At 36.3% G+C, this 14,939-nt stretch overlaps 1 protein-coding gene across 1 annotated transcript in view; it reads right to left on the minus strand.

Annotated features, from left to right (window-relative positions):
* Positions 1 to 14,939, minus strand: part of PRKG2 (protein kinase cGMP-dependent 2) — an 85,476-nt gene that overhangs the window by 48,182 nt on the left and 22,355 nt on the right. Inside the window, exons 4-7 of the mRNA XM_081047884.1 lie at positions 13,996 to 14,101; positions 10,912 to 10,975; positions 3,638 to 3,715; positions 2,031 to 2,125 (exon numbers count right to left, since the gene is read on the minus strand). Of these exons, the coding sequence (XP_080904010.1) occupies positions 2,031 to 2,125; positions 3,638 to 3,715; positions 10,912 to 10,975; positions 13,996 to 14,101 (343 nt within the window). The remainder of the gene's footprint in view (positions 1 to 2,030; positions 2,126 to 3,637; positions 3,716 to 10,911; positions 10,976 to 13,995; positions 14,102 to 14,939) is intronic.

Below are 14,939 nucleotides of genomic sequence, written 5' to 3' on the forward strand. Positions count from 1 at the left end.
CCTATCCACATAGCTGGCATCCAGGGACCTTCTGACATGACCCACAGTCCCTACTAACTTTACAGGGTACTTGCTGGGAGACATCAGTGACAATATTTCAGTTTGATGAGCTCTTAAGTTGGGAGCTGGTTAGTTTGTACTCAACTTGTATGTGTGTACATATCTAAGGTATAGAGAGACAGAGATAGATATGACTGTGGATATGAGCTGACTATTTGATTTGTGAATTCAAAAAGAAGAGACAGGTATGGCATCCTTTTCACCTCTCAGTGTCGTTTTGACTAGAATATTCTCTGCAAACGCTTTGTAAGTATTAGAAGTTTGTAAATACATACATGTTCTTTCATAATAACTGTGTAAGTGCCAAGGATTTATTTTTGCACATAAAATTCTGAAAGAACTCTTGGGACTATTTAGTGTCGAATGATGGAAATATACAGAATATAAGGAGCATTGAGTCACAGTCAGTGGCCGTAATAAGTGATAGCATAAAAATGCACCGAAATGTAAAAAATATTTGTATCCAACTCTCCTTCTCATTGATTTTTGCTTTATGCTTTTAAAAGCTTTGGGGAGTTGGGTCTTTAAATTAAATATAAATTCCCATGTTTCTCATGGGAAAACACTGTGATTGGCTAGCTGCAACATACACCATAAATTATTTCAGATCCAGCAAAACTAGACAGCCTATTTCCTTTCACAAGCTACTTTGACTCTATAGTACATTTATAAAGTTCTCTGCACTTTCAATTTTGAGTTGTTTTGCTTGGAGGTATGAAAAGAATAACCAATAAATCTTAAGAACAAATACATTGATGTCTTGAACAATGACATTACATGATTCTATTTCATGAATGTATTTTATTCTAAACAAAGAAACAATTTCTCTATTATTGAAATATGTTCACTACCAGCTAGAAAATGGGAAAGAAAAATTCCACCTGTCTTTACATTTCATTTTTTAAATTTAAATGGTTTACATTGTTTACATAAGAACCATAACTTATTAAATTTAAATAGTGCATTTTATTTTTAAAATAAGATATCATTTCTAAATAATAAAATTTGTCTGAAGATATTAATTATGAATACTTTTTGTTTGTTCTGTCCTTATGTAATGATGACATACAAATCAATAGAACTGAGGCTTTCTAGACAAGAGTTAAGAGGAAGATAAGAGAAAATGAAGAGAAATACTTCTCCTTTTTATGAGCATATGATTTTATTTTACTTATGAAATGAAAGCATTTAGTAATAATATAAATATTAAGGAATTTCTTAACTAAATTCAAGTATTATTTAAAAACATCTGACTCCAAAAGAAGGTATTGCTCAAAACTTTAACTTGATTTTTTAATAAGTTATTTACATTTACAAAAATGTATTTCTTCAGACTTGAGTTTGTTTTCTGAGTTCCATGAAGTACAAAAATGTCTCCTGACCACTTGATTAACCTTTACAAACATTTCTTCCATTAGGCAGATCAACAATAAATAAACTCATACCTCCAAAGACCTAAGGTTTAGGTAGAAATTTCAAATATAATACATTCTTTTAAGTTGTTTCTAAAACTTGCAAAATGCGTTGATAAAAACTCTTAAGAAAATATAACTTTTGTTATGATGATTAAAAAGCACACAAAATATGTAAAATCATTATTTGATATTTTTTTAAAGGGAGAAAATAACAATATTTCAAATCCTGGGAATATGAAAACTCATTCGTAAGGGGAAAACATAATTTTCATTTCTTTAATCTTTCTCTCTTTTTTAAACTAAAAGTTCTAAGAGAACATCTTATTTTCACTAACAAACTTAAGACTTTCCAATTTATTCCCTGTGCAAAAATAGTACACTTATTTCCTGCATAGCAAGGAATGTTTTTAGACGTCAGTTTATAATTTTTGTTTAATTCCTGGACATTGTCTACCATTAATTTGGTAGCTCAGTTTGACAACTCTACATGAGTGGTTGCACATACGAAACAATCCAAGAGTTATTTTAGTATGGTATATAGAGTCATGGATTCACCTGATAAGAGCTTTTTCTCCAAAATATTCTCCTTTCTCCAGTGTTTTTATCAGTTGTGGTTGATCGTGGCCCTCTGTACTCTGGGTGACTTTTACCTAAATTATATCAAACAATTAAAAAGAGAGAGAAGAAAAAGGAAGAATCAGCTCTATACAAACTTGACTAAACAAGGAAAAATACAGCCTTTGTTTAATTTTGTAGTAGTTAGGACAATATGGATGGGCTGAGAAATTCTGCTAAAATCGTGTTAATTGATTTAACACGATCAAATGACTTCTTCTGTAAGAGGAAGATGGTCCATTCAAACCCCACCTCCCAATGTTAAAAATATTTATGTGAATCCAGTTAATCCTTCCTAAGGAACTTCAAAGCAAATAATAACGGTCCTGTAGGAACTTTGATGTTTCAAAACACCAAACAGAGTTGACAAATTAATCAAGAACAAGGCTGTGTATCAGGAATTCTGAATTTGTTATTTACAATTGACTCGCTGAATAAAAAATGTGGATGTGGAGAAGGGTCCATACACTTTCATGGGTCATTGTAATCCACAGCCCAGAAAGGTTTAAGAACCCCCATGGTAAAGCCAAACAAAAACTTCAATATTCCTTGTTTGAGGCTAGAATTATTCCAGTTCAACATGGTAACAAGGGTTGCTACATGCTGATTAGAAATTCTGATTAGCATTTATCAAAGTCACAATGAATTAAAAAAAAATTTAATGCAATTTGTTTATTAGCCAGAATTCTTTCAAAGCATGGGGTCCAGGTTGGGGAGAAATAATAAAAGTGGTTCTCAGTGTTAAAGAGTTTCTGAAGTTTGAAACTGTTTTGTTAATTCTTTTTCCTTCACTGGGGGCCCAGTTCAAAGTTCAACCACAAACCACTTTACAAAGGGCAGTGCCTGACTCTTTGATGACAAACTTTTCCATGAAAGAAAGAACATTTGTAAAAGTCTGACAGTTTATAGACACCGGTGCTCAAGATTTTAGTGTCTTTCTGTATTTGACAAATGCGTTTTTATCTCCAAGGACCATTGTAAAGAGTCAACACTTGATCTACTCAATATCTAGGTAAAGACAAAGCTCTACTGCATATATTAGTATAAAATTTTCATCAGCAGCTAAATCAACTTGAGCTATCGTATATGAATTAAAGTCCTGAGCCAAACTGTCCTATAGCTCAATGCCTGCCCATTGCTGTCTGCAATTGCCGAGTCCTTTCTCTCCTACCAGCTGCTTGTTGTAGCTGATGGATGGGAAAATGTTCCAGCCCTGATCTTAAACGCTGGGACTAGTAGAAAATCACACACTCACAGCTAGAAGGGGCCTTAGAAATAAGCCAGTCATTTGAAATGAGGTCCAAAAAAGTCAAAGTGACCTCTGAAGGTCACTAGGAAGTTACTGTCTCAGCTGGAACCCATCACAAGTCTCCTATGTCCCCAAACCCAGTGCTCAGACCAAACCCCACCAGATTCTTCTGAGCAGAAGCACCGCTACCTGTCTAGTACAGAGAACTTCTCATACCACAATGCAGAGCACTGCTGCATTTATGGAAAGCTGATTTGGAAAGACTTTTTGATGTAAGAAAACTATAATTAATATTTACCTTTCCTTTGGCTAAAATGAAAAAGGTACTTCCTTCCTCGCCCTCCCGTATAATATAATCTCCTTTGTCATAGTATTCCTATTGGGATGAGAGGGAAAAAAAGGTTAGATCCAGTGGAGAGGCACCGAAGAAGACCTACATGAAAGAGAACGTATCGTGTCTTTAAAATGATCATTCACACCTGTCTCTTTTACTTTTGGGGTTTGCATCTGCAACCTTAAACACTGCAGTCATAAACTGTGGATTTTTGTTTTATTATTTGTGTTTATGTTTATGTTTCACAGAAAAAAAAATCACCTGGAATGCTGAATTTCCGGCATGGAGACTGAAAACATGAAGAGAAATGACAGCAGAGCAATAATCACTGATATACAGGTGGCTTTCACCTAAATAACCTAAATATAAACTGTCTAGTGATCTGCAACAGTCTGATACTAGATCTAGGCTAGAGTTTAAAAGAAGAACAAATGATCATCTAATAAACTGAAAATATTTTATCCCCAATGGATATTAGGAGTATCAGCGTCCATTTCTAATTCCTTGATGAGCAAAGGTTGGGAAAATTCTACATACACAGTAACTAGCTCTTTCATATGGATTTTTCCCAAAGATTTACCATTATAAAAGATTGACATTAGATTTTTTTTTACATGTAAATCGTGTCTTCCGTGTAGGTTTATCCACATGAAATCTCAAACTGTTACTTTTTTCTTTGCTTCCCTCCTATATGTGAACAAAATAATTCTTGGGTAGGAAAAATGCATCCACCTGCCAGACTAAAAGAGCAATTCAGTAATTCAGTCTCTTAGAGAACAAAAGATGGATTAAATTGTCCACCCCTACTTTACTTTAATGTGATTCTGTCTCAAAGTCACAGAACTGAAATAGATCTATCTCTTCATCATTTATACAAGCAACAAAGCGCTTAATTTTTTTAATAGGTAGAGTTAACAACTATAGTTAAGAACTCTCTTCTTTTTCTTTTAGACTTGAAAGTAAAATTCAAACAAAACTACTTTTGTGTCTACTATATTTCAATATATTTTTTGGTCATTTATTCTCAGAACCTTTTTCCATTTATGGAATCAATATTATTCCTAATACTATTAAACATACCTTTTATTTACATAGCACTATGTACACTTTATGATACATTTAAACCTCTTATGGAAGGAAGCATAATATCTTAGGAGACAAATTACTTTGAAGCCAAATAGTTCTAGTTTCAAATCCCCGTTCTGCTTTGAATTTCACTTCCATCAATCCATGAAGTTCAAATAAGAACATTTACTTAAAGATTTAGAGAACAGAAGCACACTAGCTTTCTGTTGCTGGTGAAACAAATAACCACACTTAGTGGCTTAAAACAACACCCATTTATTGTGTCTGTGGGTCACAGTGTCCAGACACAGTGTGGCTCAACTGGACTTCTCCATGTAGGCTCACACAGGACTGAATTCACAGTGTTAGCAGGGCTGTGTTCCTTTCTGGAAAATCCGGGGAGAAATCCACTTTCAAGCTTTATCAGGTTGCTGGCAGAATTCAGTTCCCTGCAGTTTTAGGATAAGGTCCCATTTCCATGCTGTCAGCTGAGGGGTACCATTTCCATGCTGACTGCCCTTTATTTCCTAGAGGCCTCTGTGCACTTAATCCTTGCACAGAGCACCCTAAATTTCAGAACTAGCAATGGCGCGGGGAATTCTCCTTCTGCTTAGAATCTCTCTGACTTCCACTTTTGCTGCATCTCTCTGACACGCGTCAGAAAAAATTCTCGGCACCTGACGGCTCATGAAATTATATTTGACCCGCTGAGATAATTCAGGATAATCTTCCTATTTCAAGGTCCAAAACCTTAACTACATCTGAAAAGCCCCTTTTGCCATGTAACATAACATATTCACACATTCCAGGGATCAGGGCCTGGACATGTTGGGGGGATCCAGTCTGTCTACCACAATAAGACAATGTTTTTGAAGCATTAAAAGCATCTGAAACAGTAAATATTCCATGTTTGCCTTATTAAGGAGGATGATAATGGTTTGCTTAGCTGTTCCTTAAATCTTCTGGATCTCAGTCTCCTTTTCTGTAAAATTAAGACTGTATTACTTACAGTATACTATTTGTACAGTATACAGTAATACTATTTGACGGCTAGGTGAGATACTGTATCTGAAGTACCTGAGGGCACATTTGGTACCTACAAGGCACCTAATGACTGTGAATTTCCATGAAAGAAGCTGGTTACCAAAGTCTCCCACAGGAAATCACACTCCCCAGACTCCCTGCTGTGGCCACATGATTAATTTCTAGTGAAAAGAATCTGAGCAGCAATGATGTGCCATCCCCATGCCAGGCCCATAAACCGTTTCAGGCATTCATCGCCATACTTTCCCCCCACTCATAATGGCATGGCCCAAGGAGATCCTGGAAGAGGGGCCATGTTGAAAATGGCAGAGGAGCCATCAGCTTGGGTTCCTGAGTGACTCTTTGGAACCAACGGGGACCATCCTCCTTGGACTATATTACTTAAGCAAGGGACACACTTTTATTTTAGTTGACAAATAATATTTTGTGTCCTTTGCATCACAGTTTGCTTACTCCAACTCCTTATTCTTTCTGACTTGTTTCTTTATCACAACAAACAAGCTCCTTTTCACAGCTGAAATGACTATGACCCTTGGAGGTGAAGTGAATGACTAAGACACCACAGTCCAGGCATCTTCATTACATAGCTAATGTTCAATTCTCTTCACCAGAACTGCTGGTGTCACATGAGATGTTCCTGTTTCAGGCTGCTCTGCAAGTCTCTCCTGTTCCCATCTCAATCTGTGTCCCCGTTACCACACGGAGCAGAGGAATGTGGAGAATTACTCAAGTGCTGTTAGGTTGCTCTTCAGTTATTATAAAGACTTTTTTGGTGTGTGTAGATGTGCAACTTTAATTCCTGTCACACTAGGTAAAAGGGAGAAGCTTGAAAGGGAACAGTGAGAAAGAGCTTTGTTGTTTCCTAAGGAGCAACCTTCCTAGCGATATTTTTTCCAGGAGTGATTCTTTGTCACCCAAAACTGGGGAAGGAAGATAAATAATGCCTCCCAGTGTGTTGACAGTAACTTCATAGATCAGAAAAGCCTGTGGATGTAGGTCAGACCAAAAATACATAGTGGTAAGTACTGGCTATGATGCTAGACTGGCCAGTGTTTGTTAAGTGGGGAGTGCAGCCAGTCTAGCCAGGGTAGTCACCAAGACCAAAAAGAGAAATGCAAACAGTGTGGTGATTGTCCTGTGGTTATGTTGCAAAGGGGTCCCTTAGCGGACCAAGAAGCCATAGGACTTATCCTGTGGAGCAATGGTTTTCAAGAATTTTTCACTCTGACCTACAGTGAGAAATACATTTTACATGTACGCCCAAATACACATGTCTGTTATGCACACATACAGACATTTGTATAAAATGGAAACATATTTCAAAACGATATTTATACTTACTACTCTGATATAAAAACAAAAGTTCCTCTAATTTGGTTTCATGACCTACTCATGAGTTGTGACCCACATTCTGAAAAAAGATATTTTAAAAGAAGATGTCTAGAAATCCGGAGAGTAGCTGCTGAGTGTATGGCAAGAGAAAGAAAATGAGGAACTAATTCCAGGACAGACTGAGAGGCAGACAGCAGAAGAAACCTATACAAACAGCGACAGCTAAAGATGGAAAGATTTTTTTTTTTCACTGTAAAGAAAATGCTCATTCTATGACAGTCTAACAAAATGCTAGAGGCTGAGTGCCTTTAAATGGAAAACATAAAACCAGACGAAAAACCCAAGTTGATGGAGGACAAAGACAAAGAAGCAAGCCTGTGAATTCCTTAGAGCCTTTAGGGTATGGCTAGAAATCTTCATTACAAAGAGGTATTGACGATGTACAATCAGATGTAGACCATGGGCGCCCGCGCGCGCACACAGACACACACACACACACACACACACACACACACACACACACACACACTGTGCACCATGTGACTTTGTACTCCAGTTGGTTGCTTAAAAAACTGTATACAGGTATTTGGGTTGTTATCAGAGATTTTTTGTTTGCCCAAGTACAATAAAGTACAATAGTTTAAATAACTTAGGAATTTTAAAGCAAACACACCTGGATCAGTGGACCCTATGAGCCATAATTTAGTACCTGATTGTTAAATTCCAAGGAACCAGAACCTACAAAATGAAAACCAACAGAAATTCCTCTGATTTGGGTGAGCCCAAGGAAAAGAATTCTGAAATTAAAGCACTGAAATAATCCCTCGAGATGAGGCCCACCACCCCGTATTTTGCCGACGAGAAGACAGTGATGCACCACAATTAGCGGACAGCTGCTGGTGACAGAGGTTTGATCACAAACCCCAGTCACTGGACTTTGGACAAGTGGACTTTTCTACAGCACCCAGCTGCCCCACCTTTAACCAAAAGAACCATAAACTGTGGCAAAAGGCACAATTATCTCAACTTTCGTATGGCTCTGTATGTAATCATTAAAATAATAAAGATCCTCTGGCTGAGCCAATCGTTAGCAGGAACTGTAAGAAAAGCTACATTTAAAAAAAATGATTTGAAAGAGGAAAAGGAAAATTCCCGAAGAAAGAGACAGACTGCAGCCAACTCTACATATAGATGTGTATTCTATTCATCACTTTGAACTAGTGCTTCTCAAATTTCAATAAACGTAAGGATTGCATAGTTAAAATTTTTAAATGTGGCTTTCTGGGCCCCTTCTCCACCAGAGTTTCTGATTCAGTAAGTGTGAGGTGGTACCTGGGCTCCGCCTTTCAAGCAGCACCAAAGGTAATCTGAGCAAGGGCAAGGGCCTTCCACACGGCCCCACCCCCACCCCACTGCACCACACCTCCAGTTTTGTGAAAGATGGCATGCCAGAGCTGGAGTCACAGCGCAGAGGGTCACTGAGTCAAATACCAAAGCTCTGTAACAAAGAGTTAGGTGACTTTTCCATCAACCACACAGTCAAATCCCATGCTTCCTGGGTTGGTCACCATGAATGGAAGCAGAAACACTTTTCACTCTTGTCTTTTGTACTTCACAACTGTCGGGTTCAGACGTCACATTATCATTAATAGTTGCAGTGCATTCAAAATCTATATCATGCTTTCTGATGTTCGCTAATAACTCTAAAGCACACCAGTGAATGTGTTGGTAGTGTTTGCACTCTCCTTCTTCCATCAGAACATGAGAAGAGGCTTAAAGGCAACCGCATCTGCTTCTGGGAATGAATGTTCTGGGTTACTTAAGCTAAAGCAAAAAATACTACTGGACCACTACACAATTGGGGCCATTTGGTCTAGGAGTTCAACAGTCAAAGTCTTAACAAACACACAGATCCTCTTACCCGGCCCCACACAAACATTTTAAAAACTCCCATATTAACTCCAAACAGCATGGCAGATTCAGCCTGTTTTTCTTAAAAATTATGGGGCCAGTGCAGTTTGTGGCACAGCTGGTACTGTAACTCACGGGAGGGGGGGGGGCGTTCAGTCACAGCTCCGATGCATTAGTGATTGGCTGTTGTCAGGACCCTGCTGATGGGTCATTAATACAAGCTATGCTGGTAAATACTGTGCTTTTCTTAGCTCTAAGTAGACCCCATCACTCCCTTGTTAATCACTTTCTCACATTTGGGAATTTTCACACATTACAGAGTCGCATTTGTTTGCCAGGTAAGAATAAAGAGTCCTTTATAAACTGTGCTGCTGTCTGCAAATGCTGAAATATAGTAAAGCCTTTCTAGGGTTTTTAAAAGATGAGACTTTCAAATTCGAATTGTGTGTTAATTAACAGGGGAGCAGAGCCCCCATCCATATATTCTGTAGCTGTTGCCTGTGGCTGCTATAAATATGTCTAATTTACCGTTTATTTTTAATGATACTGAATTTTAATATTTGCTGTCAGCATGGAATTCCCCTCTGGTGAATCTACTCTATTAGTATTATATTAAAAACAGATTTCCTCAGTTAACAAAAAAATATAGAGCCTCTCCAGCTTTAAAAAGAAGAACGACACTCAGAAATTAGGATGAATTATTAATTTGTAACATCTGTGATTGGGTTAGGTTACATTGGGAAAATCCCAAGCGATGCAGGGCAAGCAGTCCTCTTGAAAATGACTTCATATCTGAACGCTCTTGGGACACAAGGCCAGGCACTGTGTCATCATGGCCTGTCCTTGATAAGCTGCTGGATGGGGTCCATGAATTGTAAGTGGAAACATTACTGGTGTCACTTACACTTGCGGATAAAATGGTCAGTGCTCCCTTCTCAACACATATTAGTTTACATTGCATATTGTGATTGACAGAGGCATAAATCTGTCAACAATCAGTCTCACAGGGTTTTTTTGTTGTTTTTTGTTTTTTCTCCCGCTAAGAACAGCTTTATAAAAGCTTAGAGTCTATATGTGACTCCTTTACGATGCCTTACCTCCTTTAAATTCCAGAAAAGCCATTTTGGTTTCAATGAAATTGACCTCCAACAAAGTTAGGGAGAGGTTATTTGCTTTGAATTTTAACCTCTGACATCTGAAGAGGTTTTCACATAATGCATTTCATTAGAATCCAAGGTACATGTCATAAAAGCATTATTCACAAAAAGACTTGACTAGTCTTGGACTAGAACCAACCATCTGGGTGATGCCTAATATAACAGAAGTTTTTGAATACATTCCAACATGCCATTTTCCCCTAGATGTTAAAATAGGTAAAGTGCTTCTTAAGTGCAGTGTTTCTTTGTTTGTGTTTTTTTTCCTAATGTTGTTTCATGGCCTAGAATTTTCAAGTATGATTCAAAAGTCTGTCACCAAAAGCCCCAATATCCCTTTCTCTACTCCGTTTCCTAATTATGCATCACTGACTCCTTTATATTATGAAAACACTGTAAGAGATTGTGAAGTTAATCACAGAAAATCAAATGCTTCTTAAGGCAGATTAGTTTTATAAAATATACTAAAAAGATTAAAATATGTAAATCAAATGCCATTTTGCACATGCAAATCCAACTTCCTTTTATACATTTCAGAAGTGTTGCCTAAAGCCATCCCAATCCCTTAATTCGGTATGAATTGGCCTAACATTTTTTACAATAGAAAAAGGCTCCTGGTCTCTGTAGACTGGCGATGTACCATCTTTTCCTTTTTATTTATCTACAATGCTAAAGATGGCTAGATTATATAATCTCTTAACAAAATGTGTTTTTTGCTTTTAAATTTCTTACCACTTCTAAGCAGTCAATGATCTTGGTTAACTTGTCTTCAGGTAAATTCTTCAGCAAGGATACACTTCAAAATGAAAAAGAAACATTTATTTCATTACCTTCCTGACTTAAATTCTAAATACAAATGTATATGTAGATTCAAAAATCCTTACATGCATTTAAAAAGGCACTTTAATTTTTCCAAAGTAAACCTCCAAATTTATCACACATAAATAACTGAATTTCAAATGCATTGAAATTATATAAACACATATAATCACAGATATTTATCATAGGCAAATAAATAAAAATAGTAAGATACCGTAAAGGGAAAAAATAAAATTTTGTCTGTTCGGGGTAAAAAAAACATACATTTATTGATGGTTTACAAAGTGAATCACTTCCGGAAATGTGTTTCTCTCCACATCTCAATGTCTCTTTTATTAGCTTGGGTGAGGAGCTCTGCTTCCAGAAGAGGATCAGATTTTCATCTAAATCTTTATAATTAAGTGAAGACTGAATCCAGGGGGAAATGCAGGAATTAGCATGAAATGATCTTTGATTATTAGTCATACTATCCTGTCTTTTAAAATTAATGATAGCCAGAGGTATGTAATAGAAACACCTTTACAAATAATAATAATAATATAAATAGAATGAAATAGAATACTGAAACTATTTGGAAAAAAAATCAGAAATTCTACTCGGTATGATTAACCAATCAATATGATCAAATTATTCTATTAGAGAAATTTCCTCTCCACTTTACCCATTTTTACTCAGGACTGTTCATAGAATTTCTGTAAGACAAATACATCTTTCTTACCATCTAAAAGTTGGCATGCCTAAAGAAAAAAATGATGCTACTCCAAATATACATGATTGAATCTGATTTTTGAAAAGAGAGCTCCAGACTGACCCTTGCACATGTGCCAGCAGACGTGTATAAGAATGTCTGTAATTGCCTAAAACTGGAATCCTCCCCCTTCCCGCCCACCAGTGGGAGGACAGATAAATGCACTGTGGTAGAGTCAGATAACAGAACTCTACAAGAGAAAAATGACTAACCAAACCAAAATAACTAACCAAACTGATGAATCCTAAAAAAAAAAAAAAAAAAGTAAGTTGCAAGAATAACACCATTTTTATAAAGTTGAAAAATAGACTAACTCAAGCTATAGGCAAAATAATAAAGAATACCAAGGAAATAATTAGTACGAAGCTTCAGAATATAGACAACCCCAAGGAGAGCGGGAAATGACACGTGGGAGCACGTGAGAACTCCAAGAACATTGCTCAATTTCTATGTTTTGGTTTGGACAGTAGATTGATGGTGCTCATTTTGTTATTATGTTTTATAAATTACACATGTACTATGTATCTTCTATATACATCACATACTTCATAATAAAAAGATATAAATGGGAAAAAGAAAGAGCTTACGGTGTATTATGAAACAAAGAGAATGTCTTTCTCTAATAAGTTTCCCTATCTATGAAAAGGTAAAAGGGTAACCAGATTTTGTAATTGGTTAACATGACCTTTCTGAAACATCTACTTCTAGTTCACACCGGAATCTACAACGCTAGTGAAAATTCTCCCCTGGAAATGAATACCTTTGGGGACTGGTGAGGAAATTGATAGGAGGAAAACTCTTTTGTCTATCTCCCCTCTATGAAAGCAGACAGCAGGTTTGTCTTGTTCACCATGGAACCCGCAATGTTAGGGCTTGGCAGTGTTTGTTGAATGAATGCAGGAATGAGATAACAAAAGGAATGAAGGAAAGAAAAAAGGAAGGAAGAAAGACGTACTAGTAAATTCTCTCAGCTCCTTCCAGTAAGACAGAACATACTAGAGTCCAAGGGAAGGAACAGCTATTCCTAACGGTTTAGGTTTTGACTTCAGACATTAAAATGCAACCCCCAGCACTGGTTTATTTATTTATCCCTTTTTGCCCTTACGTAAGTGTGGTTCATTAGTTTTAAATGCTGACCTGCATTGCTCAGTTGTTGGATTTTGAGATAACCTATACTCAGGTAGACCTCAAATTGCTAAGGCATTGGTTGGCATAAAGGCAAGGCACCAGCTTGTCAAAACTGCAGCTCTCTGCCAGGAGTCATTATTGACTTTGGGAGAGTAAATCAGCAAGATTCTATGTGAGAAACCTTAACGTCGACAATGTTCCACTGATTAACATGTGTTCATTCAATAGGTATTGAGTCTTCACTCTATGCGAAGCACTGTACAGACCTGAAATCATTGGTTCTACAGGCTAGCTGTGCATGCAAGAGAAAATCACTATGCTTATAAAGAACTTAGAATTTATTTTTGGAAACAGTGAGGTATTTTATTATTGTTACCACTTATCGTAGATAACAGGTCATTACAGTATATATTACAGCTTCAGAGACTGTCAAAACTCCCACAAAAGAGACAGAAATAGGGAACTTATACTTTCTAAAAACATTTTTAATGTGGGACTAACTTTTCAGTTACATAGATATTTGTTTCTCTATAATTTGATGCTTCCAAATAGTTGGGGATATAGAACAGTTCACAAAATGAGCGTGTTCCAAGGATCTGTGCCATCAGGGCAAGCACAGTACCATTGTGGCATCTACCATGTTAATCTACTACAAATACAGTAATCTGGAAGATGGTGTATCTATGCAAATGAGAAAAAAATGTGTCAGGTAAAGCAAGTAAGGATAGCAAAATAAATTAATGTTAATATTATTCTAAGCAAAGCATTATTAGAAAGATTATCTTTTGCTATCTTCTTCCAAAATATAGAGTATCTTTCAAAGTCAACTGGGCACTCCAGTTGAATATTTTTGGATTTTTGGCACATTTTTCTATACTATATGCAATGACTCCATCAATACAAGCAAAATTAGCAGGAGAAATAAATCATCGCACAAGGCTAATGGGAATTAAATATAAAATTTTATATATAGTGGCATTTACTGTAAGGGAATACTTCTGGTTTAATCATGTAGAAAACGCTTAAAAGAAGCTATAGTGTAGAAATTATTCTGATAAAACCAACATAGCCACAATATGGCTATACCATCTCTTCTCTTTCTACCAATGTGTTAGTCTTACCTTCTGAGGAAGTTTCTGTATTGTTCATCTCTAGCTTGAGCTGTCCTTCTCATTATGTTCTGGAATACCTCTCGATCTAGTGCCCAAGTTTTAACATTGGTAATAGCTTTAGGAGAAAAAAATATCAAGAAAATAATAAAATACTATGTTTCCTCACATTAAGAAAACATTGAAAAATGTTAATAATTCTTTTATGTTCTCATAAAATAAAATTTCTTAGAAAAAAATGCAAATAAAAGGAAGTAGTGATGGAAATAGTGGGTAATTTTATACAATCATTTTTGGCTTTCATATGAACCATGGTTTGGAAGTGAGTAGCAAAAGATTTCCTTTCTAATTATGTTTTACTTAGGATGATATTAAAATTACTTTGCAATTCCCAATTATGCACGACATCATCAGGATGTATTTCAGATTTGTGCTGTGATACAAGAGAAAGCCAGCCAGCCTGGAGCTAATCCAGACAGTGAAGAATTCACAAGCAAATAACTGAAAGTTAAAGTTCACTGCGTGTATGAGTGCCTTTTTATGTCATTTAGGCATTGTAGCTACAGAAAGCCAATATATTTTAAGGATCTCTGAGTGAATTAGAATGATCTTAACATTCTTGTTAAAAATGCAGATCCTTAGGCCCCATTGCCAGAGACCTGATTCAGGTTTGAAATGAAGCCCTGAATCTGCATTCTTATCAAACACTGCAGCAAAGCTGAGACACATAACCCAGTCCCAAACACTGAGAAACACCACATCTAAGTAATTCAGAAGAAAACCTAAGATTAAATGAAGTCAAAACAGGAATCTTAAGGAGAAACAATTAAACTAATCTCAACAGTTATTCGTGAAAATTCTCATTAACTAATTCACATCTCTTTTGACATTTATACATTTTCACTGGTTTAATTAATTTTTCTCATTTATAATATGGTCAGAACCTCATAGAGAAT

This window comes from Rhinolophus hipposideros (genome assembly GCF_964194185.1).
Source record: "Rhinolophus hipposideros genome assembly, chromosome: 1".
NCBI classification, from domain to species: Eukaryota; Metazoa; Chordata; class Mammalia; order Chiroptera; family Rhinolophidae; genus Rhinolophus; species Rhinolophus hipposideros.